This window comes from Capra hircus, chromosome 23 (assembly GCF_001704415.2).
Source record: "Capra hircus breed San Clemente chromosome 23, ASM170441v1, whole genome shotgun sequence".
NCBI classification, from domain to species: Eukaryota; Metazoa; Chordata; class Mammalia; order Artiodactyla; family Bovidae; genus Capra; species Capra hircus.
Window position 1 is genome coordinate 18,208,312 of NC_030830.1, and position 19,951 is coordinate 18,228,262.

The window sequence follows — 19,951 nt, forward strand, 5'->3', positions numbered from 1 at the left end:
CGTGTGCAGTGTGCTTAGTTGCTCAGTGGTGTACAACTCTTTGCAACCCCATGGACTGTAGCCCACCAGGGGCCTCGGTCCATGGGGCTTCTCCAGGTAACAATACTGGAGTGGGAACATAAACCTGTATTTTTTATATGAAGCACTTATATCAACCTTAATGAAAGGTTCAATTAAGAGATCCTTTGGAATGGGAGGACAGTTCAGAGAAGCAAAGACAAGTCAGTCTGTCTCCATTCCACTTTAAAACTCAAGAACCCTAACTACTCTCTCTATAAATATAATATACACAGTCGACTTACAATCTTAATTACCAAGTAGTTTTCTGTAGTAAAATTTCAGTCTTCAAAATATTTCATGATCACACACTCCCCTTTATTGTTATGTCCGAGAAGGCATGCCGGTTTTTCAGTTCAAAAATGCCTATCTAGGTTCCTCCATTTCCCTAGCATCAGACTTTACCTTTTATTTCTAGACGCCTTTCAGCTTTTCACTAAGGGCTGTGCAAAGTGTCTACCGCATTGAGCTGGACTCAACTACAACCCGCTAAATGTACAGTTCAAGTATATTAAATAGAAATTTAACTTGAGGTTGTTGGTAACCTCTGGTGGTCTGCAACTAATCGCAAATGCTGGGTGGCGGGAGAAGGTGGGGTGGTAATGTAAGTCAATGTAAGCCTATGGACTAAAAGCAGTGGCAGCCTAAACATCTCTGTACCGTATCATAAAGTGCAAAACTCTTTTAAGTGAGTGGGTAAGTGGCCCTGAAAAGGGCCTTTGGTTTTATTAGCCTATGCCAAACGGCTGCCTCGAACTTAGCCGCCGAAGCCGTAGAGAGTGCGTCCCTGGCGCTTGAGCGCGTAGACCACATCCATGGCGGTGACAGTTTTGCGCTTGGCGTGCTCGGTGTAGGTGACCGCGTCCCGGATCACGTTCTCCAGGAACACCTTTAGCACCCCGCGAGTCTCCTCATAGATGAGCCCAGAAATCCGTTTAACACCACCACGACGGGCCAGGCGACGAATGGCTGGCTTAGTGATACCCTGGATATTATCTCGCAGAACTTTACGATGGCGCTTAGCACCACCTTTCCCGAGCCCTTTTCCGCCTTTACCGCGACCAGACATTATCGAGCTGCAGATTAAACAGTGAACAGGCTTAAGTCCCTTTTAGAATATTTATAGTAGCTGAACGGACCTGTTTGAAAACCGCAAGGGCAGGGGCGGTAACCACACTCGGTTCCCGCCCTTCGCTTATTTGTCGCTTGGTCACAGCTAAGCAGCTAGACAAGGCGCCTGTTGCGACTGGATCATGGAGATGGAATATAAATTTTTTTCCTATTTATGGATATCTGTGTTTGTGCGTGCCTACAAAACGGGCAGTCATTAAGTGAGGCAACAGTTCATACACTTTCCCGAAAGAAGCCTGATACTTGTACTTCAGACTTCTTAGAGTATGAAATAATCAGATAACTCATGCTATTGTTATTTATGAAGTGCTTTAACTATGGATTTAAACATCCGTTGAGTGCTACACTGGTGATTTATAAATATGTATATCCGAAAGTGAATTTAAAAAAAACTTATTGGGCTGTAAGCCTAAAATTTGTGGCATGATTATAAATTAATTTGCAAACAGGTTGTATCTGGCATTATATCTGTAACCACATTCTATTTCTGCAAGCCGGTGGCATTACTCCAGTCAAGCTCTGGAGACAGACTGCTCCACTTACTGGTTTGTGACCTTGAGCAGTCTATACATTTTTTTTTTCCTTTTAAATGTATAAGAAAGTGTAAATTATAGAGCACTGAAATTTAAAAGAGACAATACAACTTTTTTTAAACATCTGCAAAGAGGCAATTACTCAGCATTATTTATTATGACATATTACAGTATCCTGTCTTCTCTCAACTCCTCCACTCAAAATTCATGCCTCTAAAGTGAAAGTCTAAGTAATTAATTTACTAAAATCTTCCTTTGAGGATTCCACAAAATAACATAAAATTTTGGATTTTTTTTTTTAATGTGTTAGTTGCTCTGTCCTGTCTGACTCTGCAACCCCATGGACTGTAGCCCGCCAGGTTCCTCTACCCATGGAATTCTTCAGGCAAGAATACCAGAGTGGGTAGCCATTCCCTCCTCCAGATCTTCCCCACTCATGGATCAAGCCCCAGTCTCTTACATTGCAGGCAGTTCCTTTACTGTGTGAGCCACCAAGGAAGCCCACATAAAGATTTAATGAATGGTTAATTCCTTTGAGTTCCAGATGACTTAGATAGTTTGTTTGTTTTTTGGTTTTTGTTTTGTTTTTTTTTTTTGCTTTTTCTCCATGATCTGTGAGGAGGACAAAGTTTATCAAAGCTCTATAGTCTGTGAGGACAACCAAGATTATCAAAGCTGCTCCATGAGTGTACAGTGCACAGAAACAAATTCTAGAATAGAGTTCTTAACATGGGACATATAGATGGATTCAGATCATTGTATAGAACAAAAACTCCAACTTTATTTTTATTATACTACAACCAAACCTTAACATTTCCTCCTATTCTGAATGCAGGCAACAAACAGTGTGGGTGATAGGACCTGAGCTATATTCATATCAAGTAGAAGTTTCAGCTGTCAATCTCCATCTCTCATATTGTTTAAATATATTACACCTTCTTAACTTGGTCGTATGGGTAATCTTGTTATGTGATGAATTAATAAAGAACACATGCATACCTCACCAATTTGGATTTTTTAATAAATTTGATAACGATATTTTATTATAACTGTTTTCCTTTGTAATCGTATATGAATTAAGCACTAAAAAGCACTATTCGGGAAAGGGGCTCATCAGCTTTATCAAAAACACAAAGAAGTCCATGGCAGCTTCAAAATAAACATAATATGTTAAAGACATAGTTTGAGAAGTGAAGAAGAAAATCAAAGCTCTTTTTACTTTTTACCATCAATCTATTTCCTATTGAACAGAAAGTATAAGCTACAATGTGTTTCCTATAAACTTATATCCTTGATTAAATAAGAAACATAGTAGTGAATATAAATGCTTTTAAATTTCCCTCTCTTAACGGAATTATGTATGTGTGTGAGTGTTGTACATGTGAATATTCCTTAATTCTGTTACTTACTTTCCCAAAGTTATCTTCCAGAAGCAGGACAGAACTCAGAACTCAAGAGCTTGTGAACATTTTAATAAGTGATCCTTCTTTGTAAAGTCAATGTAAATGAAATAATTTTTAAAACCCATAAAGCAGTCTTTACATGAATCTTCTCTGCCATCAGCTAGTGCAACACAGGCACAACTATCATGACAAGATGATCACTGGTTATAGCTTTTGCCATTTTCCTAGAAAGATTTTGAATGCCTAAAGTCCCCAAATTAACCTACCCTCTAAATAGTCACAAGAAGCTATGATAAAACTTTTTCAAACTAAATAATGAGTTTTCTTATCAGATATTGCTACTATTCCAAGGAGCCTTTACTACAGCTTTTTGTAGAGAAGTGAAAGTGTCTGTGTTATTTCTCTTCATATGAAACAGATTTTCTGGGCAAATCTCACTAAGAATCAAGCCAGTGTTGAAGGCATAAAAAGCCAAGAATCTATAGAATGCTACCTGAGAGTATGTTACTGAAGACACAAAGAGAAGATTTGTATTTTAAAAGAAAATCAAAAAGTTGTCCCTCTGACCTCTGAATCTGCACGAATGTTAGGGGCTTTTGAAGAAGGCTTTAAAAGACGTGATAAAACCTGGAGGAAGTAACCACAAAAGTCTCAAACCTTGAGGTGTCCTGGTTCATTGTGGAAAATACTTGGTGTGATGCCTCCACAGGAAATTTTTTATATTTTGCTTTCTTGAATTGTAACAAACACAATTCCGGGACAGAGCTGAGACTAGGTTGTTGTCAAGATGAAGACAGATGGGAACCAATCAGCGAGCAGTGCCGCTGTGTGTATAAATACAGAGACGCTCGGAGGCCTGGCTACTCAACACTGAGACTTTACTTTTTAACTGTTAGGCAACCAAACCGACAATCATGTCTGAAACTGTACCTGCCGCTCCACCTGCTCCTTCTACTGCGGAGAAGACACTTGGGAAGAAAAAGGCCCGCAAGTCCACCAATGCTGCGAAGCGTAAGGCGTCCGGGCCCTCGGTGTCCGAGCTCATCACCAAGGCTGTCGCCGCCTCCAAGGAGCGCAGCGGCGTGTCTCTGGCTGCGCTCAAAAAGGCACTGGCGGCCACTGGCTACGATGTGGAAAAGAACAACAGCCGCATCAAGCTGGGTCTCAAGAGCCTGGTAAGCAAGGGCACCCTGGTGCAGACCAAGGGCACCGGGGCTTCCGGCTCTTTCAAGCTCAACAAGAAGGCAGCCACCGGGGAGACCAAGCCCAAGGCGAAGAAGGCGGGCGCGGCCAAACCCAAGAAGGCTGCTGGGGCGGCTAAGAAGCCCAAGAAAGCCACGGGTGTGGCCACCCCGAAGAAAACCGCTAAGACGACCTTGAAGAAGGCGAAAACTGCTACTGGGGCTAAGAAAGTGGCCAAAAGCCCGAAAAAGGTAAAGACAGCCAAGCCAAAGGCAGCCAAGAATCCAGTCAAGGCTAAAGTTCATAAGCCCAAGGTAGCCAAGCTTAAAGCTGTCCAGCCGAAAAAGGCGACCCCCAGAAAGTAGGAAAATAAAAGGATTACGTTTCTTAAAGGCTCTTTTCAGAGCCACCCAACTCTTCTTATTAAAGAGCTTGTAATAATACCTCTTGAGGTAAGTTTCCTCTTCGCTCGAAATGGAGATACCAGTACACAACTCCTTACCAGAAAGTGTAGTGGCTCTGAGAAGAGCCTTTCGGGTGAAATTCGGTTACTTATCGGGGAAAAAACATCTACGCCCTCTCCCCGCGGATGCGGCGGGCAAGCTGGATGTCCTTGGGCATGATGGTGACGCGCTTGGCGTGGATGGCACACAGGTTGGTATCCTCGAAGAGCCCCACCAGATAGGCTTCGCACGCTTCCTGTAGCGCCATCACCGCCGAGCTTTGGAAGCGCAGGTCGGTCTTGAAGTCCTGTGCGATCTCGCGCACCAGCCGCTGGAACGGCAGCTTGCGGATCAGCAGCTCCGTGGACTTCTGGTAGCGGCGGATCTCGCGCAGAGCTACCGTGCCGGGCCGGTAGCGGTGCGGCTTCTTCACGCCGCCGGTGGCCGGCGCGCTCTTGCGGGCCGCCTTGGTGGCGAGCTGCTTGCGCGGCGCCTTACCACCAGTGGACTTGCGAGCGGTCTGCTTAGTGCGAGCCATGACAGATATCCCAAAAGCCGCTAACTGATGGGAAAACGAAGCCCTGCCCCTTTCTTCCAGTATATATAAAGAGAGTCTCGTTCTGATTGGACAAGTCAATTGTTCCTTATGGCTCGCAGTGAAGGTATTGGTACACAAGTTCACTCCCCGATGACGTGAGCCTTCTTTTGAATCGCTATTTTCAACACTTTGTCGCCTCGGTCTCCTTAAGCCATTTTTACAATGTTCTGTGGCATTTAACACAAATTACCACAATGCTTAATGTTGTTCGTGGAATAAAATTTTTCAAATCTGGCACTTGAGACTGGCTTTCTTTTGATCTCTTTCTGAAAAGGCGCATGTTGCACGTGATTGGTCAAGTTATTTTTATATTCTCATTCAAGTTTAGTAAGGCTAATTTTGTATCAGTTTCTACATTTCTCTTTTTCAATTCTTTTAACAGATACCTTCCTTTTATTTTCTTTTTTATATTACAGTTAAGATATGTATTGGTAGATTATATTATCTATAAATTCCACTTCAGTATAAGTATAGGAAAAGTAGTTACAGAGTTATAGGAAGAGTGTTGTATGTGATAGGATTGAGCACCATCACTTTAGGGGTTCAGAGATCATATGAAAGCAGAAGTTGGAAGTTCAGTTCAGTCGCTCAATCGTGTCCGACTCCGCGACCCCATGAATCGCAGAACGCCAAGCCTCCCTGTCCATCACCAACTCCCGGAGGTCACTCAGACTCGCGTTCATCGAGTCAGTGATGCCATCCAGCCATCTCATCCTCGGTCGTCCCCCTCTTCTCCTGCCCCCAATCCCTCCCAGCATCAGAGTCTTTTCCAATGAATCAACTCTTCTCATGAGGTGGTCAAAGTACTGGAGTTTCAGCTTTAGCATCATTCCTTCCAAAGAAATCCCAGGGTTGGCCTCCTTCAGAATGGACTGGTTGGATCTCCTTGCAGTCCAAGGGACTCTCAAGAGTCTTCTCCAACACCACAGTTCAAAAGCATCAATTCTTTGGCGCTCAGCCTTCTTCACAGTTCAACTCTCACATCCATACATGACCACAGGAAAAACCATAGCCTTGACTACTACTACTACTAAGTCACTTCAGTCCTGTCCGACTCTGTGCGACCCCATAGACGGCAGCCCACCAGGCTCCCCCGTCCCTGGGATTCTCAAGGCAAGAACGCTGGAGTGGGTTGCCATTTCCTAATGCATGAAAGTGAAGAGTGAAAGTGAAGTCGCTCAGTCGTGTCGGCAAAGTAATGTCTCTGCTTTAGAATATGCTATCTAGGTTGGTCATAACTTTTCTTCCAAGGAGTAAGCTTCTTTTAATTTCATGGCTGCAATCACCATCTGCAGTGATTTTGGAGCCCCAGTAAATAAAGTTTGACACTGTTTCCACCATTTCTCCATCGATTTGCCGTGGAGTGATGGGACCAGAGGTCATGATCTTCGTTTTCTGAATGTTGAGTTTTAAGCCAACTTTTTCACTCTCCTCTTTTACTTTCATCAAGAGGCTTTTTAGTTCCTCTTCACTTTCTGCCGTAAGGTTGGTGTCATCTGCATATCTGAGGTTATTGATATTTCTCCCGGCAATCTTGATTTCAGCTTGTGTTTCTTCCAGTCCAACATTTCTCATGATGTACTCTGCAATGCCTGAAATTTTATTGTAACTGCAAAACCAGGCCCCCGAACCCACCCTTCTCTAACTGCCCCATAAGACCTAAATGGCTTTCCCTTGGCAGTCACTGGATGGACTCTTGAGTTCATTCCAAGCCATCATGTACCAGTATCAATTTTTTGCTTGGAGTGAGAGCTGTGGCCATAGGAGAAAGGAATCCCTAGAATTACAGTGCAATGTATATTAATGATATATAAAAAGTTTCAGATTTTACACCCATATAGGTTGTGATCTGATAATATCTCTAAGATATTGGGAAAGGGGAGACTAAAGACACATGGAAAGACATAACACCTTTTAGAAACTATTAAGGAGTGAACTTGAAAATGAACAGAGATCATTCTGTCGTTTTTGAGATTGCATCCAAGTACTGCATTTTGGACTCTTTTATTGACCATGATGGCTACTCCATTTTCTCTAAGGGATTCCTGCCCACAGTAGTAGATATAATGGTCACCTGTGTTAAATTCACCCATTCCAGTCCATTTTAGTTCGCTGATTCCTAGAACGTCAACGTTTACTCTTGCCATCTCCTGTTGGACCACTTCCAATTTGCCTTGATTCATGAACCTAACATTCCAGGTTCCTATGCAATATTGCTATTTATAACATTGGACCTTGTTTCTATCACCAGTCACATCCACAACTGGGTATTGTTTTTGCTTTGGCTCCATCCTTCATTCTTTCTGGAGTTATTTCTCCACTGATCTCCAGTAGCATATTGGGCACCTACCAACCTGGGGAGTTCCTTCTTCAGTACACCAACATCCACTGGATCTCGGAAAAATAAAGACAGTTCCAGAGAAATATTTATTTCTGCTTTATTGACTATGCCAAAGCCTTTGACTGTGTGGATCACAATAAACTGTGGAAAATTCTGAAAGAGATGGGAATACCAGACCACCTGACCTGTGTCTTGAGAAACCTGTATGCAGGTCAGGAAGCAACAGTTAGGACTGGACATGGATAAACAGACTGGTTCCAAATAGGACAAGGAGTACGTCAAGGCTGTATATTGTCACCCTGCTTATTTAACTTCTGTGCAGAGTACATCATGAGAAACGCTGGGCTGGAAGAAGCACAAGGTGGAATCAAGATTGCCAGAAATATCAATAACCTCAGATATGCAGATGACACCACCTTTATGGTAGAAAGTGAAGAGGAACGAAAAAGCCTCTTGATGAAAGTTAAAGAGAGTGAAAAAGCTGGCTTAAAACTCAACATTCAAAAACTAAGATCATGGCATCTGGTCCCATCACTTCATGGCAAATAGATGGGGAAACAGTGGAAACAGTGTCAGACTTTTGGGGGTGGGGGGGCTTCAAAATCACTGCAGATGGTGATTGCAGCCATGAAATTAAAAGAAGCTTACTCCTTGGAAGAAAAGTTATGACCAACCTAGATAGCATATTCAAAAGCAGAGACATTACTTTACCAACTAAGGTCCATCTAGTTAAGGCTATGGTTTTTCCTGTGGTCATGTATGGATGTGAGAGTTGGCCTGTGAAGAAGGCTGAGCGCCAAAGAATTGATGCTTTTGAACTGCGATGTTGGAGAAGACTTGAGAGTCCCTTGGACTGCAAGGAAATCCAATCAGTCCATTCTAAAGGAAATCAGTCCTGGGTGTTCATTGGAAGGACTGATGCTAAATCTGAAACTCCAGTACTTTGTCCACCTCATGTGAAAAGCTGACTCATTGGAAAAGACTCTAATGCTGGGAGGGATTGGGGGCAGGACAGGAAGGGGACGACAGAATATGAGATGGCTGGATGGCAGCACTGACTCGATAGACATGAGTTTGAGTGAACTCTGGGAGTTGGTGATGGAAAGGGAGGCCTGGCATGCTGCAATTCATGGGGTAGCAAAGAGTCGGCCACGACTGAGCGACTGAACTGAACTGAACTGAAGGCGTTAACTACTATAACTGCCATGAATCCAGACTGGGTTAACAATGAAACATTCTGTGGGTAACTACATCCCACTCTGGATGGTCTGGTTACCTCTATCTCAAATGAAACCCCAGGTCTCGATCTCTGAACTCCTCTACCTAGAAGATGTGAAACCCAACTATATTAGTTAGATATTCTATCAAAGAAGAGGACTTTGTCTTCACCAGAGACAAGCGGCTTTATGAAACAGATAGCAACCCCAAATCACAGACTGAGGCCTGTTCAGGGTTCAATTCTTATTAGAGATTCTTAGTATTTCTTCGTACAGAATTATCGAGAATGCACAAAAAACATTAAACATGGAATAATTTCACACTTCCTATTGTATTAACCCAAGTGTAACTGTTTGCTCCTTGAACTAAAGGTGACCCTGTATTAAGCCCTACCTAAATGAATTTTAAATCCAGGCTATGCAATACTGTATGCTTATTCACAATTAACTAGGGCCCAGCTTAGTAGAGACTGGCTATTAAAAGCGAAAGTGTACATTGCAGAAAAATTTATCCCGTTATAATGCAAAACAATTCCTTTCAACAGGGGATAAGTACTAAAGGAGTGGCTTTAACAACCTGTAGGTCACTAACTGTACCTCCATGTCAACTTTCAGTATCTACTCTTCATTATCTTATTGCAACACTTTTTTCAAGATTTACAACCCTGAGGACCTGTTGAATTGATCAAGTTATTTGTTATACAAGGCTTCTGTAGATCACATACTTAGAAGAGTAATTCTTTTTTTCTAACTTTAAACTGGGTGATTAGTTTGGCGTTTTAAAGTGTAAATACTGACATCAATATTTCAGCACTTCCAAGATGGACAAATTGCCCTGAAAAGCATTCGGCTTAAAAAAAAAAAAAAAAAGTAAGCCCTTTTAATGAATACGTGGGTGGCTCTGAAAAGAGCCTTTGGCTAAAATTGAATGTTCAAGGAACAAGAACTTGGAATATTCCAGTTTACTTGCCCTTGGCCTTATGGTGACTCTCGGTCTTCTTAGGGAGCAGCACGGCCTGGATGTTGGGCAGGACGCCGCCCTGAGCGATGGTGACTTTGCCCAGCAGCTTGTTGAGCTCCTCGTCGTTGCGGATGGCCAGCTGCAGGTGACGTGGGATGATGCGGGTCTTCTTGTTGTCCCGGGCCGCGTTACCCGCCAACTCCAGGATCTCAGCCGTCAGGTACTCCAGCACCGCCGCCAGATACACCGGTGCTCCCGCCCCGACCCGCTCGGCATAGTTCCCTTTACGAAGCAGACGGTGCACTCGGCCCACGGGAAACTGAAGTCCAGCCCGCGAAGAGCGGGTCTTGGCCTTAGCTCGAGCCTTGCCACCCTGTTTTCCGCGTCCAGACATTTTAAGTCTAACTACACAACGAGCAAAAGAAAAGAAAATGAAACAGGAATTATCTTAACAAATCAGAGGCAATTATACTTGTAAGCCGAATTGTCACTTACGCCGTTTGATTGGCTGAAGTGTCTTCAAGGTAGCAACCAATTAAAAACGAAACCTGACAGCACGTAATTTGCATACCGCCATATTAATCACCAAACGTATCCAATCAGATTGCAGGATTTTACATACCATATTTGCATACAACTTCTACAAATATCAGGACCAATGTAACGACAGCACCGTTTTTACTTTGATTGGACTTTAAGTCCTTTGTTAGCTATGCCTGAACCAGCCAAATCCGCTCCTGCCCCTAAAAAGGGTTCTAAAAAGGCTGTGACTAAGGCCCAGAAGAAGGACGGCAAGAAACGCAAGCGCAGCCGCAAGGAGAGCTACTCCGTGTACGTGTACAAGGTGCTGAAACAAGTCCATCCGGACACCGGTATCTCGTCCAAGGCCATGGGCATCATGAACTCTTTTGTCAATGACATCTTTGAGCGCATCGCGGGCGAGGCGTCTCGCCTGGCACATTACAACAAGCGCTCGACCATTACATCCAGGGAGATCCAGACCGCCGTGCGCCTACTGCTGCCCGGGGAGCTGGCCAAGCATGCGGTGTCTGAGGGCACTAAGGCTGTCACTAAGTACACCAGCTCCAAGTGATCCCGAAAAAGGGGCGTTTTTCATGTTTGATTCCAAAGGCTCTTTTAAGAGCCACCCAGTTTTTCAGTAGAAGCGTTGTAACAACTACTGATTGCCAAAATTGGGTTTTTTTGGCTTTTTTTTTTTTTTTTTCCTTTCACTGCTCACTAGCTCAAGTCTAGCCAAATGTGGACATGCAAGTATCATCTGAACATCTGAACTGGTGTGATAGTGGGACTTACAAACTGAAATCATGAAAAGAGCAGCTTTAGTTTTACAATGCTGCTTTTTTATCAGTGTAAGGTGGGCTTGTCAGGTCCGTAGTGGACAAGGTGATCGGAGCGTACTGGACGCAGGGCCAAGCGGTTCCAAACACCAGACCAACCAAGGTGCATGCAGTGGGGGAAACATCCCCGCTGTGGGCAGAGCCTGTGACAGGCTGACCAGGGTAAGCGGAGAGGCACCGCAGTCTGCTGCAATCTCCCAGGAGCTAGTGTACGCATCCATTTTACAGGTGAGGAGATGCGATTTGGTGGGGAGCAGCACCTGCTCACAGCCCAAGAACCGGCAGGCTTCCCACTCCCAGAGTGTCCAGGCGCTGACAGGTCTTGCTGAGCAGTAGAGAGCTAAAGCTCCCACCCTCACCTCACCCAGCAGTCCCACCTCAAACCCAAAATTTCCAGCCAGTACAGCACCTGGGAGGCAGTTCTGGGCCCTTTCCAGTCGAGGAAGCAGAGCATGGCAGGGGAAGGCCAGGCCTGCCCAGGATCTGAAGGCTTGGATGCAGAACCCACCCACCAGCTTCTTCTGCTGGAGGTCCCCTGTGTTCAGGGTGTGGTCCTGGCTGTGACACCAGGAGCAGGCTGACCTCATGTGACCTGTGCTATATAGGAGATGCAATGCAATGCTTCTTGTATTAGTGTTGTGGTAAGAAAATGTACATGTATTCAATTTATTTGCTTAAAGCAATATAACTTTTCAAAATATTAATGGCACCAAGGCAATTAATGAACATACTGGTTGAAAAGTGAGCATCACGGTTTCCAGAATTTAGTTGTAAAGAGAATTTGTCCAAGGTTTCTCTAATGAAAAGTTAGACCATTGCCAAACTACCATATTGGGTTTCATAACACTGGCAGTTCAGGAAAGAAATGCCCAGAAGGTATTTTGGTGCATCCTCTCCCTTAAACTATGTTACTTTCTCCCAAGGTGGATTTCATATTTTTTTCATCTCGGTCAACAAAAAAATTAATGGAAACACAATTCCTATGTCATTCCAGTTACCAACACTCTCCTGTCATGTGAACACACATATAACAGTCGTTATAACTTATCCTTTTTCATAATTACAAACCTGGGAGTGTGTGTGCTTAGTCACCAGTCATGTCTAATTCTTTGCGACTTCTGGACTTTAGCCCACCAGACTCTTCTGTGCATGGGATTCTCCAGCCAAGACTACTGGAGTGGGTTACCATACTCTCCCTCAGGGGTTCTTCCAAGACCAGAGACCCAACCCTTCTGTCCCAAGTCTCCTGCCTTGCAGGCAGATTTTTTACTGCTGAGCCACCAGAGAAGCCCCATTTACAAACATGCTTAAGGTTATAAACCGCTATAAATGACATCCCATATTGAACAAATGCTAGGAGTGTATTTTAAAATACTTTAGGATTTCAACCCTGGTAGGAAAAAAGCCATAAAAGCCTAATAACATTGTGTAAATTACTTTCTCATGAATCTCAGGCTTCCCACCCAAAGCACAACACTTACGTTTACAACACAACATACACAAAAATGTATGCAAATATTCAAATAACACAATATACATAAAGAAGAAAAGCAACTATATATATTACATAATATATATTTAAATAATAAATGCAAATATATTATATAATATATACTGAAAGAATGAAAACTAAACGATATATCTGTGCTTAAGACTTCATATTATTGTAAATAGCCAATTTTTGCTTTCTGTAGTCCCAGCGGTAAATATCTAAAGCAGGCCTACTCCATGAGCTCTAGTGGAGTATACAAACTCCCAGAAATTACATACAATAGTGTGTCCATATGTTCCTCCTCCCACCAAAAGCACAATATATAGCATTCTGTCAAATTTTAAAAATACTTTCATTTACTGTGCTAGATACAATGATGCCTCTGCAATTTTGTCTACCTTTTCATCTCTGTAGTGTATGAATATGTTGGGACACATAACAAATGGGAATTAAGGTTGCAGATGCCATGTAAGTTACTAATCATTTGACTTTAAATAGGGCTATCCTAGGGAGTACCCTGGCGGTCCAGTGGTTAGGGCTCCATGCTTCCACTGCAGAGGGCAGGGGTTTGATTCCTAGTTGGTTGGTAAACTAAGATCCCACATGCTGGGTGGTGAGGCCAAATAAATAAATAGAAGGTTATCCTAGAGAACCCAAGTGAACCTAATATAATACAAGGGCCTTAATCAATGGAAGAGGGAATCAGAGTGCACATCCAGAGAGAAGGCATCATGAAAATGATTTGGCCAGATATTGCTTACTTTGAAATCTAGGAAAGGTGTCATGAGCAAAGGAACAAAGAACACTCCAGGTATCGTAAAAGGCATGGAAACAGATTCACTCTTAAAGGCCACAGCCCTCCGACAGCTTGATTTTACCTCAATGAGATTCACTTCTCAATGTTGATCTAAAGAACCATAAAATTATAAATGTATTGTTTTAAGCCACTATAATTGTGATAATTTGTCAGACCACCAACCAAAAATTAATGCACCTACACGTTTAAGAATTACTGATTAATGTATTTATTCAATGATATTCTATAAGATTATAACTACATAACCAAAATTTAGAAGGGTAAATATGAAAATGACTATAGATACTAGTAAATGCTTCCTAAATGCTGCAGACTCACATAATTTTGATATTGCTTTAACAGAAACAGTTTACGTTTCCTTTTGTAGATAGGGTGTCTAGATTTTGACAGCAGAAATGTTAATTCAGTCTCCTGTGCCCAACACACAGTGAGGCCAAACTGAAACGTTGGCATTGGGAATAGAGAAAGGCTTATTCTAAAGCCTTGCAATGAAAGGTGGTTCAGGCCCTAAAAAGCCTCAAGCTTCTGGGTTTTTCAAAGGTGGCTGAGGGAAGTTGTTTCCCAGGGTACTTGATTAGATTATACAAAATTCTCGCACTGACTTATACAGAGTAACAGGGTGGTGTTACAAGTGTTAGATTGATCAGATCTTCAGTTCCAGGCTTCTCTGGTGGCTCAGAGGGTACAGGGTCTGCCTACAATGCACGAGACCCAGGTTTGATCCCTGGTTCAGGAAGATCCCCTGGAGAAGGAAATGGCAACCCACTCCAGTATTCTTGCCTGAAGAATCCCATGGATGGAGGAGCCTGTTAGGCTACAGTCCACGGGGTTGCAAAGACTCAGACGTGACTGAGCCTCTTCACTTCACTTTAGGCTCCAGGAGGCATATAGCTAGGTGGTCATGGTCATGAAGTAGTTAACATCTTCCATTCAGTGGAAGGGTTTTCACTTCTGCAAAAGAAGTCAGAAAGCTTGCATCAAATGTTGCTACCTCAGTGAAAGTCGCTCAGTCGTATCCAAGTCTTTGTGACCCTATGGAATATACATGTCCATGGAACTCTCCAGGCCAGAATACTGGAGTGAGTAGCCTATCCCACTCCAGCAGATCTTGCCAACCCAGGAATCAAACTAGGGTCTCCTGCATTCCAGGCAGAATCTTTACCAACTGAGCTATCAGGGAAGATACCTCAGAGCGGATCTAAAACAAAAGTTATGGGGGAAGGCCCCATCAGTTCAGCTCAGTTGCTCAGTTGTGCTCGACTGTTTGTGACACCATGGACTGCAGCACACCAGGCTTCCTGTCCATCACCAAATCCCTGGGTTTGCTTAAACTCATGTCCATAGAGTCTGTGATGTCAGCAAACCATCTCATTCTCTGTTGTCCCCTTATACTCCTTCCTTTAATCTTATCCAGCATTAGGGTCTTTTCCAATGAGTCAGCTTTTCACATCAGGTGGCCAAAGTATTGGACCTTCAGCTTCAGCATCAATCCTTCTAATCAATGAATATCCAGGACTGATTTTCCTTAGGATTGACTGGTTTGATCTTGCAGTCCAAGGGAATCCCAAGGGTATCCTCCAACACCACAGTTCAAAAGCATCAGTTCTTCAGCACTCAGCTTGCTTTATACTCCAACTCTCACATCCATACATGACTACTGGAAAAACCATAGCTTTGACTAGACGGACCTTTGTTGGCAAAGTAACGTCTCTGCTTTTTAATATGCTGTCTAGATTGGTCACAGCTTTTCCTACAAGGAGCAAGCGTCTTTTAATTTCATGGCTGCAGTCATCATCTGCAGTCATTTTGGAGCCCAAGAAAAGAAAAGAAAGCCTCTCGCTCTTTCTATTGTTTCGCCATCTATTTGCCGTGATGTGATGGGACCAGATGCCTTGTACTCCTTTCCCAATTTGGAATCAGTCTGTTGTTCCATGTCCAAACTAACTGTTAATTCTTCACCTGCATAAGATTTCTCAGGAGGCAGGTAAGGTGGTCTGGTATTCCCATCTCTTGAAGAATTTTCCACAGAAGGCCCCATAGGGTCCTACTGAACAAAAGAATGTCTAATTTCATGGAGCAGAACTTTCCTCACTCATTATAGTATTATTACTTCTGAGTATCATACTACTTCAAAAACTTGTCTTTTTTATATGTAAAGTGTAGGAATGATGGAAAAAATTGACTTCATAATGTCCATAAATAACTTCATGAGTTGTATATCTATCTAATGTTTGTGTTTATTATAATTATTGCATTTTTTGCACACAAAAGTGTTGTCAATGGAGTTGGCTACAATAAATTTTTTTGGGGGGGTGGGGAGTGGGTTCCGGGGGCCCTGCTCCACAGGGCTGGCAGGATCTTAGTTTCCCTCCCAGGGATTGAACAGGCCAAGGCAGTGAAAAGGCTGAGTCCTAACCTCTGGACAACCCAGGGAACTCCCATAATATTCTCATTTTTACAGTAAGAAACTGAGGCTGTGAGAACCAAAGATTATTTACCTCACAAAATTCAAATTCCAATGTTCTTCTGAGGCAATGTTCTTTCAAAGATGTCCAGATAGAATTGAAAAACATTTCACATCTACAGATCTCTTAACACATCAAGAAGTCTTTATACAAGAATAACCTCCTCTCTCAGCATTAGGCTACATCTCTAGGTGAATTTGTTCATTTTTTATGAAATCTCCCGACATCTAGATTAAGGAAAATGTAATTATCAAAGTGCCTAATACTTTTAAACTAAGTGAAATAAGGAAAATCAAGGGAAGATTGGCACCACTTCAGTGTCCCATCAGGAAACTAGAAAACTATTGGTAGTTTTAACAAAGGTAATCAAGGGGTCCTGCCATATGTAGGCGCGGGGCGGGGGGGATATCGGGGGAGAGCATCTTTAACTCTGGAGCAGAGGCCTGTCTTAACTCCGTGGGTCAGGCTGATGTGGGAACATAGAATCTGGCCTGAAAAAAAGAGGTTGGGGGTAGCTGGGAACTACAATTAGCCAGCCGCCCCTGGTTTCCATATGAAAATGAGACCAAAAAAAAAAAAAAAAACCTGGACGTTTTAATACAGAGTAGAAGTTTAGGGAAGTGTTAGATTAAGAAACTTCTTCTCAAAATAAAAGCTTCTCACTTTATCTCAGGCAGCAAATATAACTGCACTTTAATGTCCAGCCATATAGAAACAGCACACAACTCCTTAAATGAAAATGTAAGTGGCTCTGAAAAGAGCCTTTGGTTTAACAGCAGCTAGACATATTATATTTATTTGGAGCTGGTATACTTGGTGACAGCCTTGGTGCCTTCGGAGACGGCGTGCTTGGCCAGCTCCCCAGGCAGCAGCAGGCGCACAGCAGTCTGGATCTCTCTGGATGTAATAGTCGAGCGCTTGTTATAATGAGCCAAGCGCGATGCCTCACCAGCGATGCGCTCGAAAATGTCGTTGACGAAGGAGTTCATGATGCCCATAGCCTTGGATGAGATGCCGGTGTCCGGATGGACTTGCTTCAGCACCTTGTACACGTACACGGAATAACTTTCTTTACGGCTGCGCTTGCGCTTCTTGCCGTCCTTCTTCTGAGCCTTAGTCACAGCCTTTTTAGAGCCCTTTTTAGGAGCAGGAGCGGACTTAGCCGGTTCAGGCATGCCTATACTCACAACATCTAACAACACAGAAAAATCTTGAAATGCCTGCTGGCAAGTAGAATCTCCTCTTTTATAGGCGGTCTATGCAAATAAGGTGCTTACGAATATTCATATCTGATTTGACAATGCATTCGTGACGAGTTTATGTAAATTTACCTCCACCAGATCTCTTTTCTTATTGGTTACGCAAAACACAGAAGATTTTAACCAATCCTATCTCGCATGCGGCAATTCCACTCAGCACTATAACTGCCATCTTGTTGCTGCTTATAGAGCACTTTTTTTCTGCTTTTCCTGTGGCTGTTCCGGTTGCTCAACGTTTACCATGTCTGGGCGCGGAAAGCAAGGAGGGAAAGCCCGTGCCAAGGCGAAGACCCGCTCTTCGCGGGCCGGACTTCAGTTCCCCGTGGGCCGAGTTCACCGGCTGCTTCGCAAGGGTAACTACTCCGAGCGGGTCGGTGCCGGCGCCCCCGTGTACTTGGCGGCGGTGCTGGAGTACCTGACCGCCGAGATTCTGGAGCTGGCGGGCAACGCGGCCCGGGACAATAAGAAAACCCGTATTATCCCGCGTCACCTACAGCTAGCCATCCGCAACGACGAGGAGCTCAACAAGCTGCTGGGTCGTGTAACCATCGCTCAGGGGGGTGTCCTGCCCAACATCCAGGCGGTGCTGCTGCCCAAGAAGACTGAGAGCCATCACAAGGCCAAGGGCAAGTGAAACGTTTAGCAGTATTACATTCCCAATTCTGAAAATCAAAGGCTCTTTTCAGAGCCACTCACTTTTTCTAGAAAGTGCTGGAATACTTGGAAGCGTGTTCAATGAAAACGAATGGATTATCTTAGCTAAGTTTTATTGATTAATGTTAAACTGTTAACTGTTGTCTTTAAAAAGGGAAGACCATCTCCCATATTTGCTAAAAAGGTGCTAAATTGTTACTCATTGGTCACTTAACGCGCCATAAAGTCTTAGAAAAACTTATGTTAGTAGGTTTCTACCCTCGCCTATAAACAAGGTATATAATTTGTAAATTCAAAAGAATCCATGTTGAGAATGACGTATATGTAGGTAGATAACAAGACCGTAATGCCTCATTGAAAGGTTTTGCGTGTATTGCACACGATATATATGTCTTTACATACATATGTATGGTCAAGCGAATTTTCTGTCAAAAAGTATAATATAAATAAACAAGAGAACAAAGGAGGAGTAGCTGGCCAATGACATGTCAGGACGGGATTTTTAAATTTTCCGGATGACGAGATTAGAATTGTTCAGTCCATTGGTTATTTCTCTGTTCATAAAATGCAATGAATGAACTACATTAAAATCAGTAGTGAATGAAACTTCACTTATATTACTGTTATGGACTCATTATACTGGACTATATAGACTCAGGATAAAAGTTCGATTATACTTTTTATTTTTAAAGGAAATCCCATCATATTTCTCCGAAAGGCAAAGTGAGAACCAATTAGATCACAGCGCGGGACCTAGGAATCAAACTGATCTGCTCCTATAAATAAGGTCAGAAGCAGCACCAGCAGCATAACACTCTCCTGCCAGTTTTCTGTTAGCCTCATGGCTCGCACTAAGCAGACCGCTCGCAAGTCCACCGGCGGTAAGGCGCCGCGCAAGCAGCTCGCCACCAAGGCGGCCCGCAAGAGCGCGCCGGCCACCGGCGGCGTGAAGAAGCCCCACCGCTACCGGCCCGGCACGGTAGCTCTGCGAGAGATCCGCCGCTACCAGAAGTCCACGGAGCTGCTGATCCGCAAGCTGCCGTTCCAGCGGCTGGTGCGCGAGATCGCACAGGACTTCAAGACCGACCTGCGCTTCCAAAGCTCGGCGGTGATGGCGCTGCAGGAGGCGTGCGAGGCCTACCTGGTGGGGCTCTTCGAGGACACCAACCTGTGCGCCATCCACGCCAAGCGCGTCACCATTATGCCCAAGGACATCCAGCTTGCACGCCGGGTCCGCGGAGAGAGGGCATAATCCAAAGCTGCTGCTTTCTCTGTACTGAAAAAGGCTCTTTTCAGAGCCACCTACTATGTCGATAAGAACTGTTGTAATGCTTTCCCTTATTTTACCTCCCTAGGCAGTTAACCGGAGAAGGCGATGGCACCCAACTCCAGTACTCTTGCCTGGAAAATCCCATGAACGGAGGAGCCTGGGGGGCTGCAGTCCATGGGGTCGCTAAGTGTCAGACAGGACTGAGCAACTTCACTTTCACTTTTCACTTTCATGCATTGAAGAAGGAAATGGCAACCCACTCTAGTGTTCTTGCCTAGAGAATCTCAGAGAGTGAGGAGCCTGATGGGCTGTCGTCTATGGGATCGCACAGGAGTCGGAGACGACTGAAGCGACTTAGCAGCACCAGCAGCAGGCAGTTAATAAGCAATAATGGCAAGAAAAAGCCCTCTCTACTCCTCTTTTTCTGCCTTGCTGCTGCTAAGTCGCTTCAGTAGTTTCCGACTCTGCAACCCCATAGATGGCAGTCCACCAGGCTCCGCCCGCCCCCCCCGCCGTCGCTGGGATTCTCCAGGCAAGAACACTGGAGTGGGTTGCCATTTCCTTCTCCAATGCATGAAACTGAAGAGTGAAAGTGAAGTCTCTCAGCAGTGTCCAACTGTTAGCGACCCCATGGACTGCAGCCTACCAGGCTCCTCCGTCCAAGTGATTTTCCAGGCAAGAGTACTGGAGTGGGCTTCCATTGTCTTCTCCTTTTTCTGCCTTAAAGCAAGATATAAATTCTATTCTGAAGACGTCTGTAGACATGTCGG

At 43.9% G+C, this 19,951-nt stretch overlaps 8 protein-coding genes across 8 annotated transcripts; 4 read left to right on the forward strand and 4 right to left on the reverse strand.

Moving 5' to 3' along the window:
- LOC106503503 (histone H4) lies at nucleotides 355-1,166 on the reverse strand. Its single transcript, XM_013974080.2, has one exon. It carries the CDS (start codon nucleotides 1,124-1,126, stop codon nucleotides 815-817), a length of 312 nt encoding a protein of 103 aa, XP_013829534.1. The 5' UTR covers nucleotides 1,127-1,166; the 3' UTR covers nucleotides 355-814.
- LOC102181348 (histone H1.4-like) lies at nucleotides 2,494-4,821 on the forward strand. The gene has a single exon (XM_005696740.3). It carries the CDS (start codon nucleotides 4,039-4,041, stop codon nucleotides 4,669-4,671), a length of 633 nt encoding a protein of 210 aa, XP_005696797.2. The 5' UTR covers nucleotides 2,494-4,038; the 3' UTR covers nucleotides 4,672-4,821.
- LOC108633408 (histone H3.1) lies at nucleotides 4,727-5,925 on the reverse strand. Its single transcript, XM_018038513.1, has one exon. The coding sequence runs from the start codon at nucleotides 5,285-5,287 to the stop codon at nucleotides 4,877-4,879; it is 411 nt and encodes a 136-aa protein (XP_017894002.1). The 5' UTR covers nucleotides 5,288-5,925; the 3' UTR covers nucleotides 4,727-4,876.
- LOC102181640 (histone H2A type 1) lies at nucleotides 9,778-10,288 on the reverse strand. Its single transcript, XM_013974068.2, has one exon. The coding sequence runs from the start codon at nucleotides 10,258-10,260 to the stop codon at nucleotides 9,868-9,870; it is 393 nt and encodes a 130-aa protein (XP_013829522.1). The 5' UTR covers nucleotides 10,261-10,288; the 3' UTR covers nucleotides 9,778-9,867.
- On the forward strand, nucleotides 10,566-11,043 carry LOC102181912 (histone H2B type 1). Its single transcript, XM_005696741.3, has one exon. The coding sequence runs from the start codon at nucleotides 10,579-10,581 to the stop codon at nucleotides 10,957-10,959; it is 381 nt and encodes a 126-aa protein (XP_005696798.1). The 5' UTR covers nucleotides 10,566-10,578; the 3' UTR covers nucleotides 10,960-11,043.
- LOC102182181 (histone H2B type 1) lies at nucleotides 16,741-17,214 on the reverse strand. The gene has a single exon (XM_005696742.3). It carries the CDS (start codon nucleotides 17,171-17,173, stop codon nucleotides 16,793-16,795), a length of 381 nt encoding a protein of 126 aa, XP_005696799.1. The 5' UTR covers nucleotides 17,174-17,214; the 3' UTR covers nucleotides 16,741-16,792.
- Nucleotides 17,445-17,985, forward strand: LOC102182458 (histone H2A type 1). The gene has a single exon (XM_005696743.3). The coding sequence runs from the start codon at nucleotides 17,499-17,501 to the stop codon at nucleotides 17,889-17,891; it is 393 nt and encodes a 130-aa protein (XP_005696800.1). The 5' UTR covers nucleotides 17,445-17,498; the 3' UTR covers nucleotides 17,892-17,985.
- LOC106503499 (histone H3.1-like) lies at nucleotides 18,436-19,319 on the forward strand. Its single transcript, XM_018038515.1, has one exon. It carries the CDS (start codon nucleotides 18,753-18,755, stop codon nucleotides 19,161-19,163), a length of 411 nt encoding a protein of 136 aa, XP_017894004.1. The 5' UTR covers nucleotides 18,436-18,752; the 3' UTR covers nucleotides 19,164-19,319.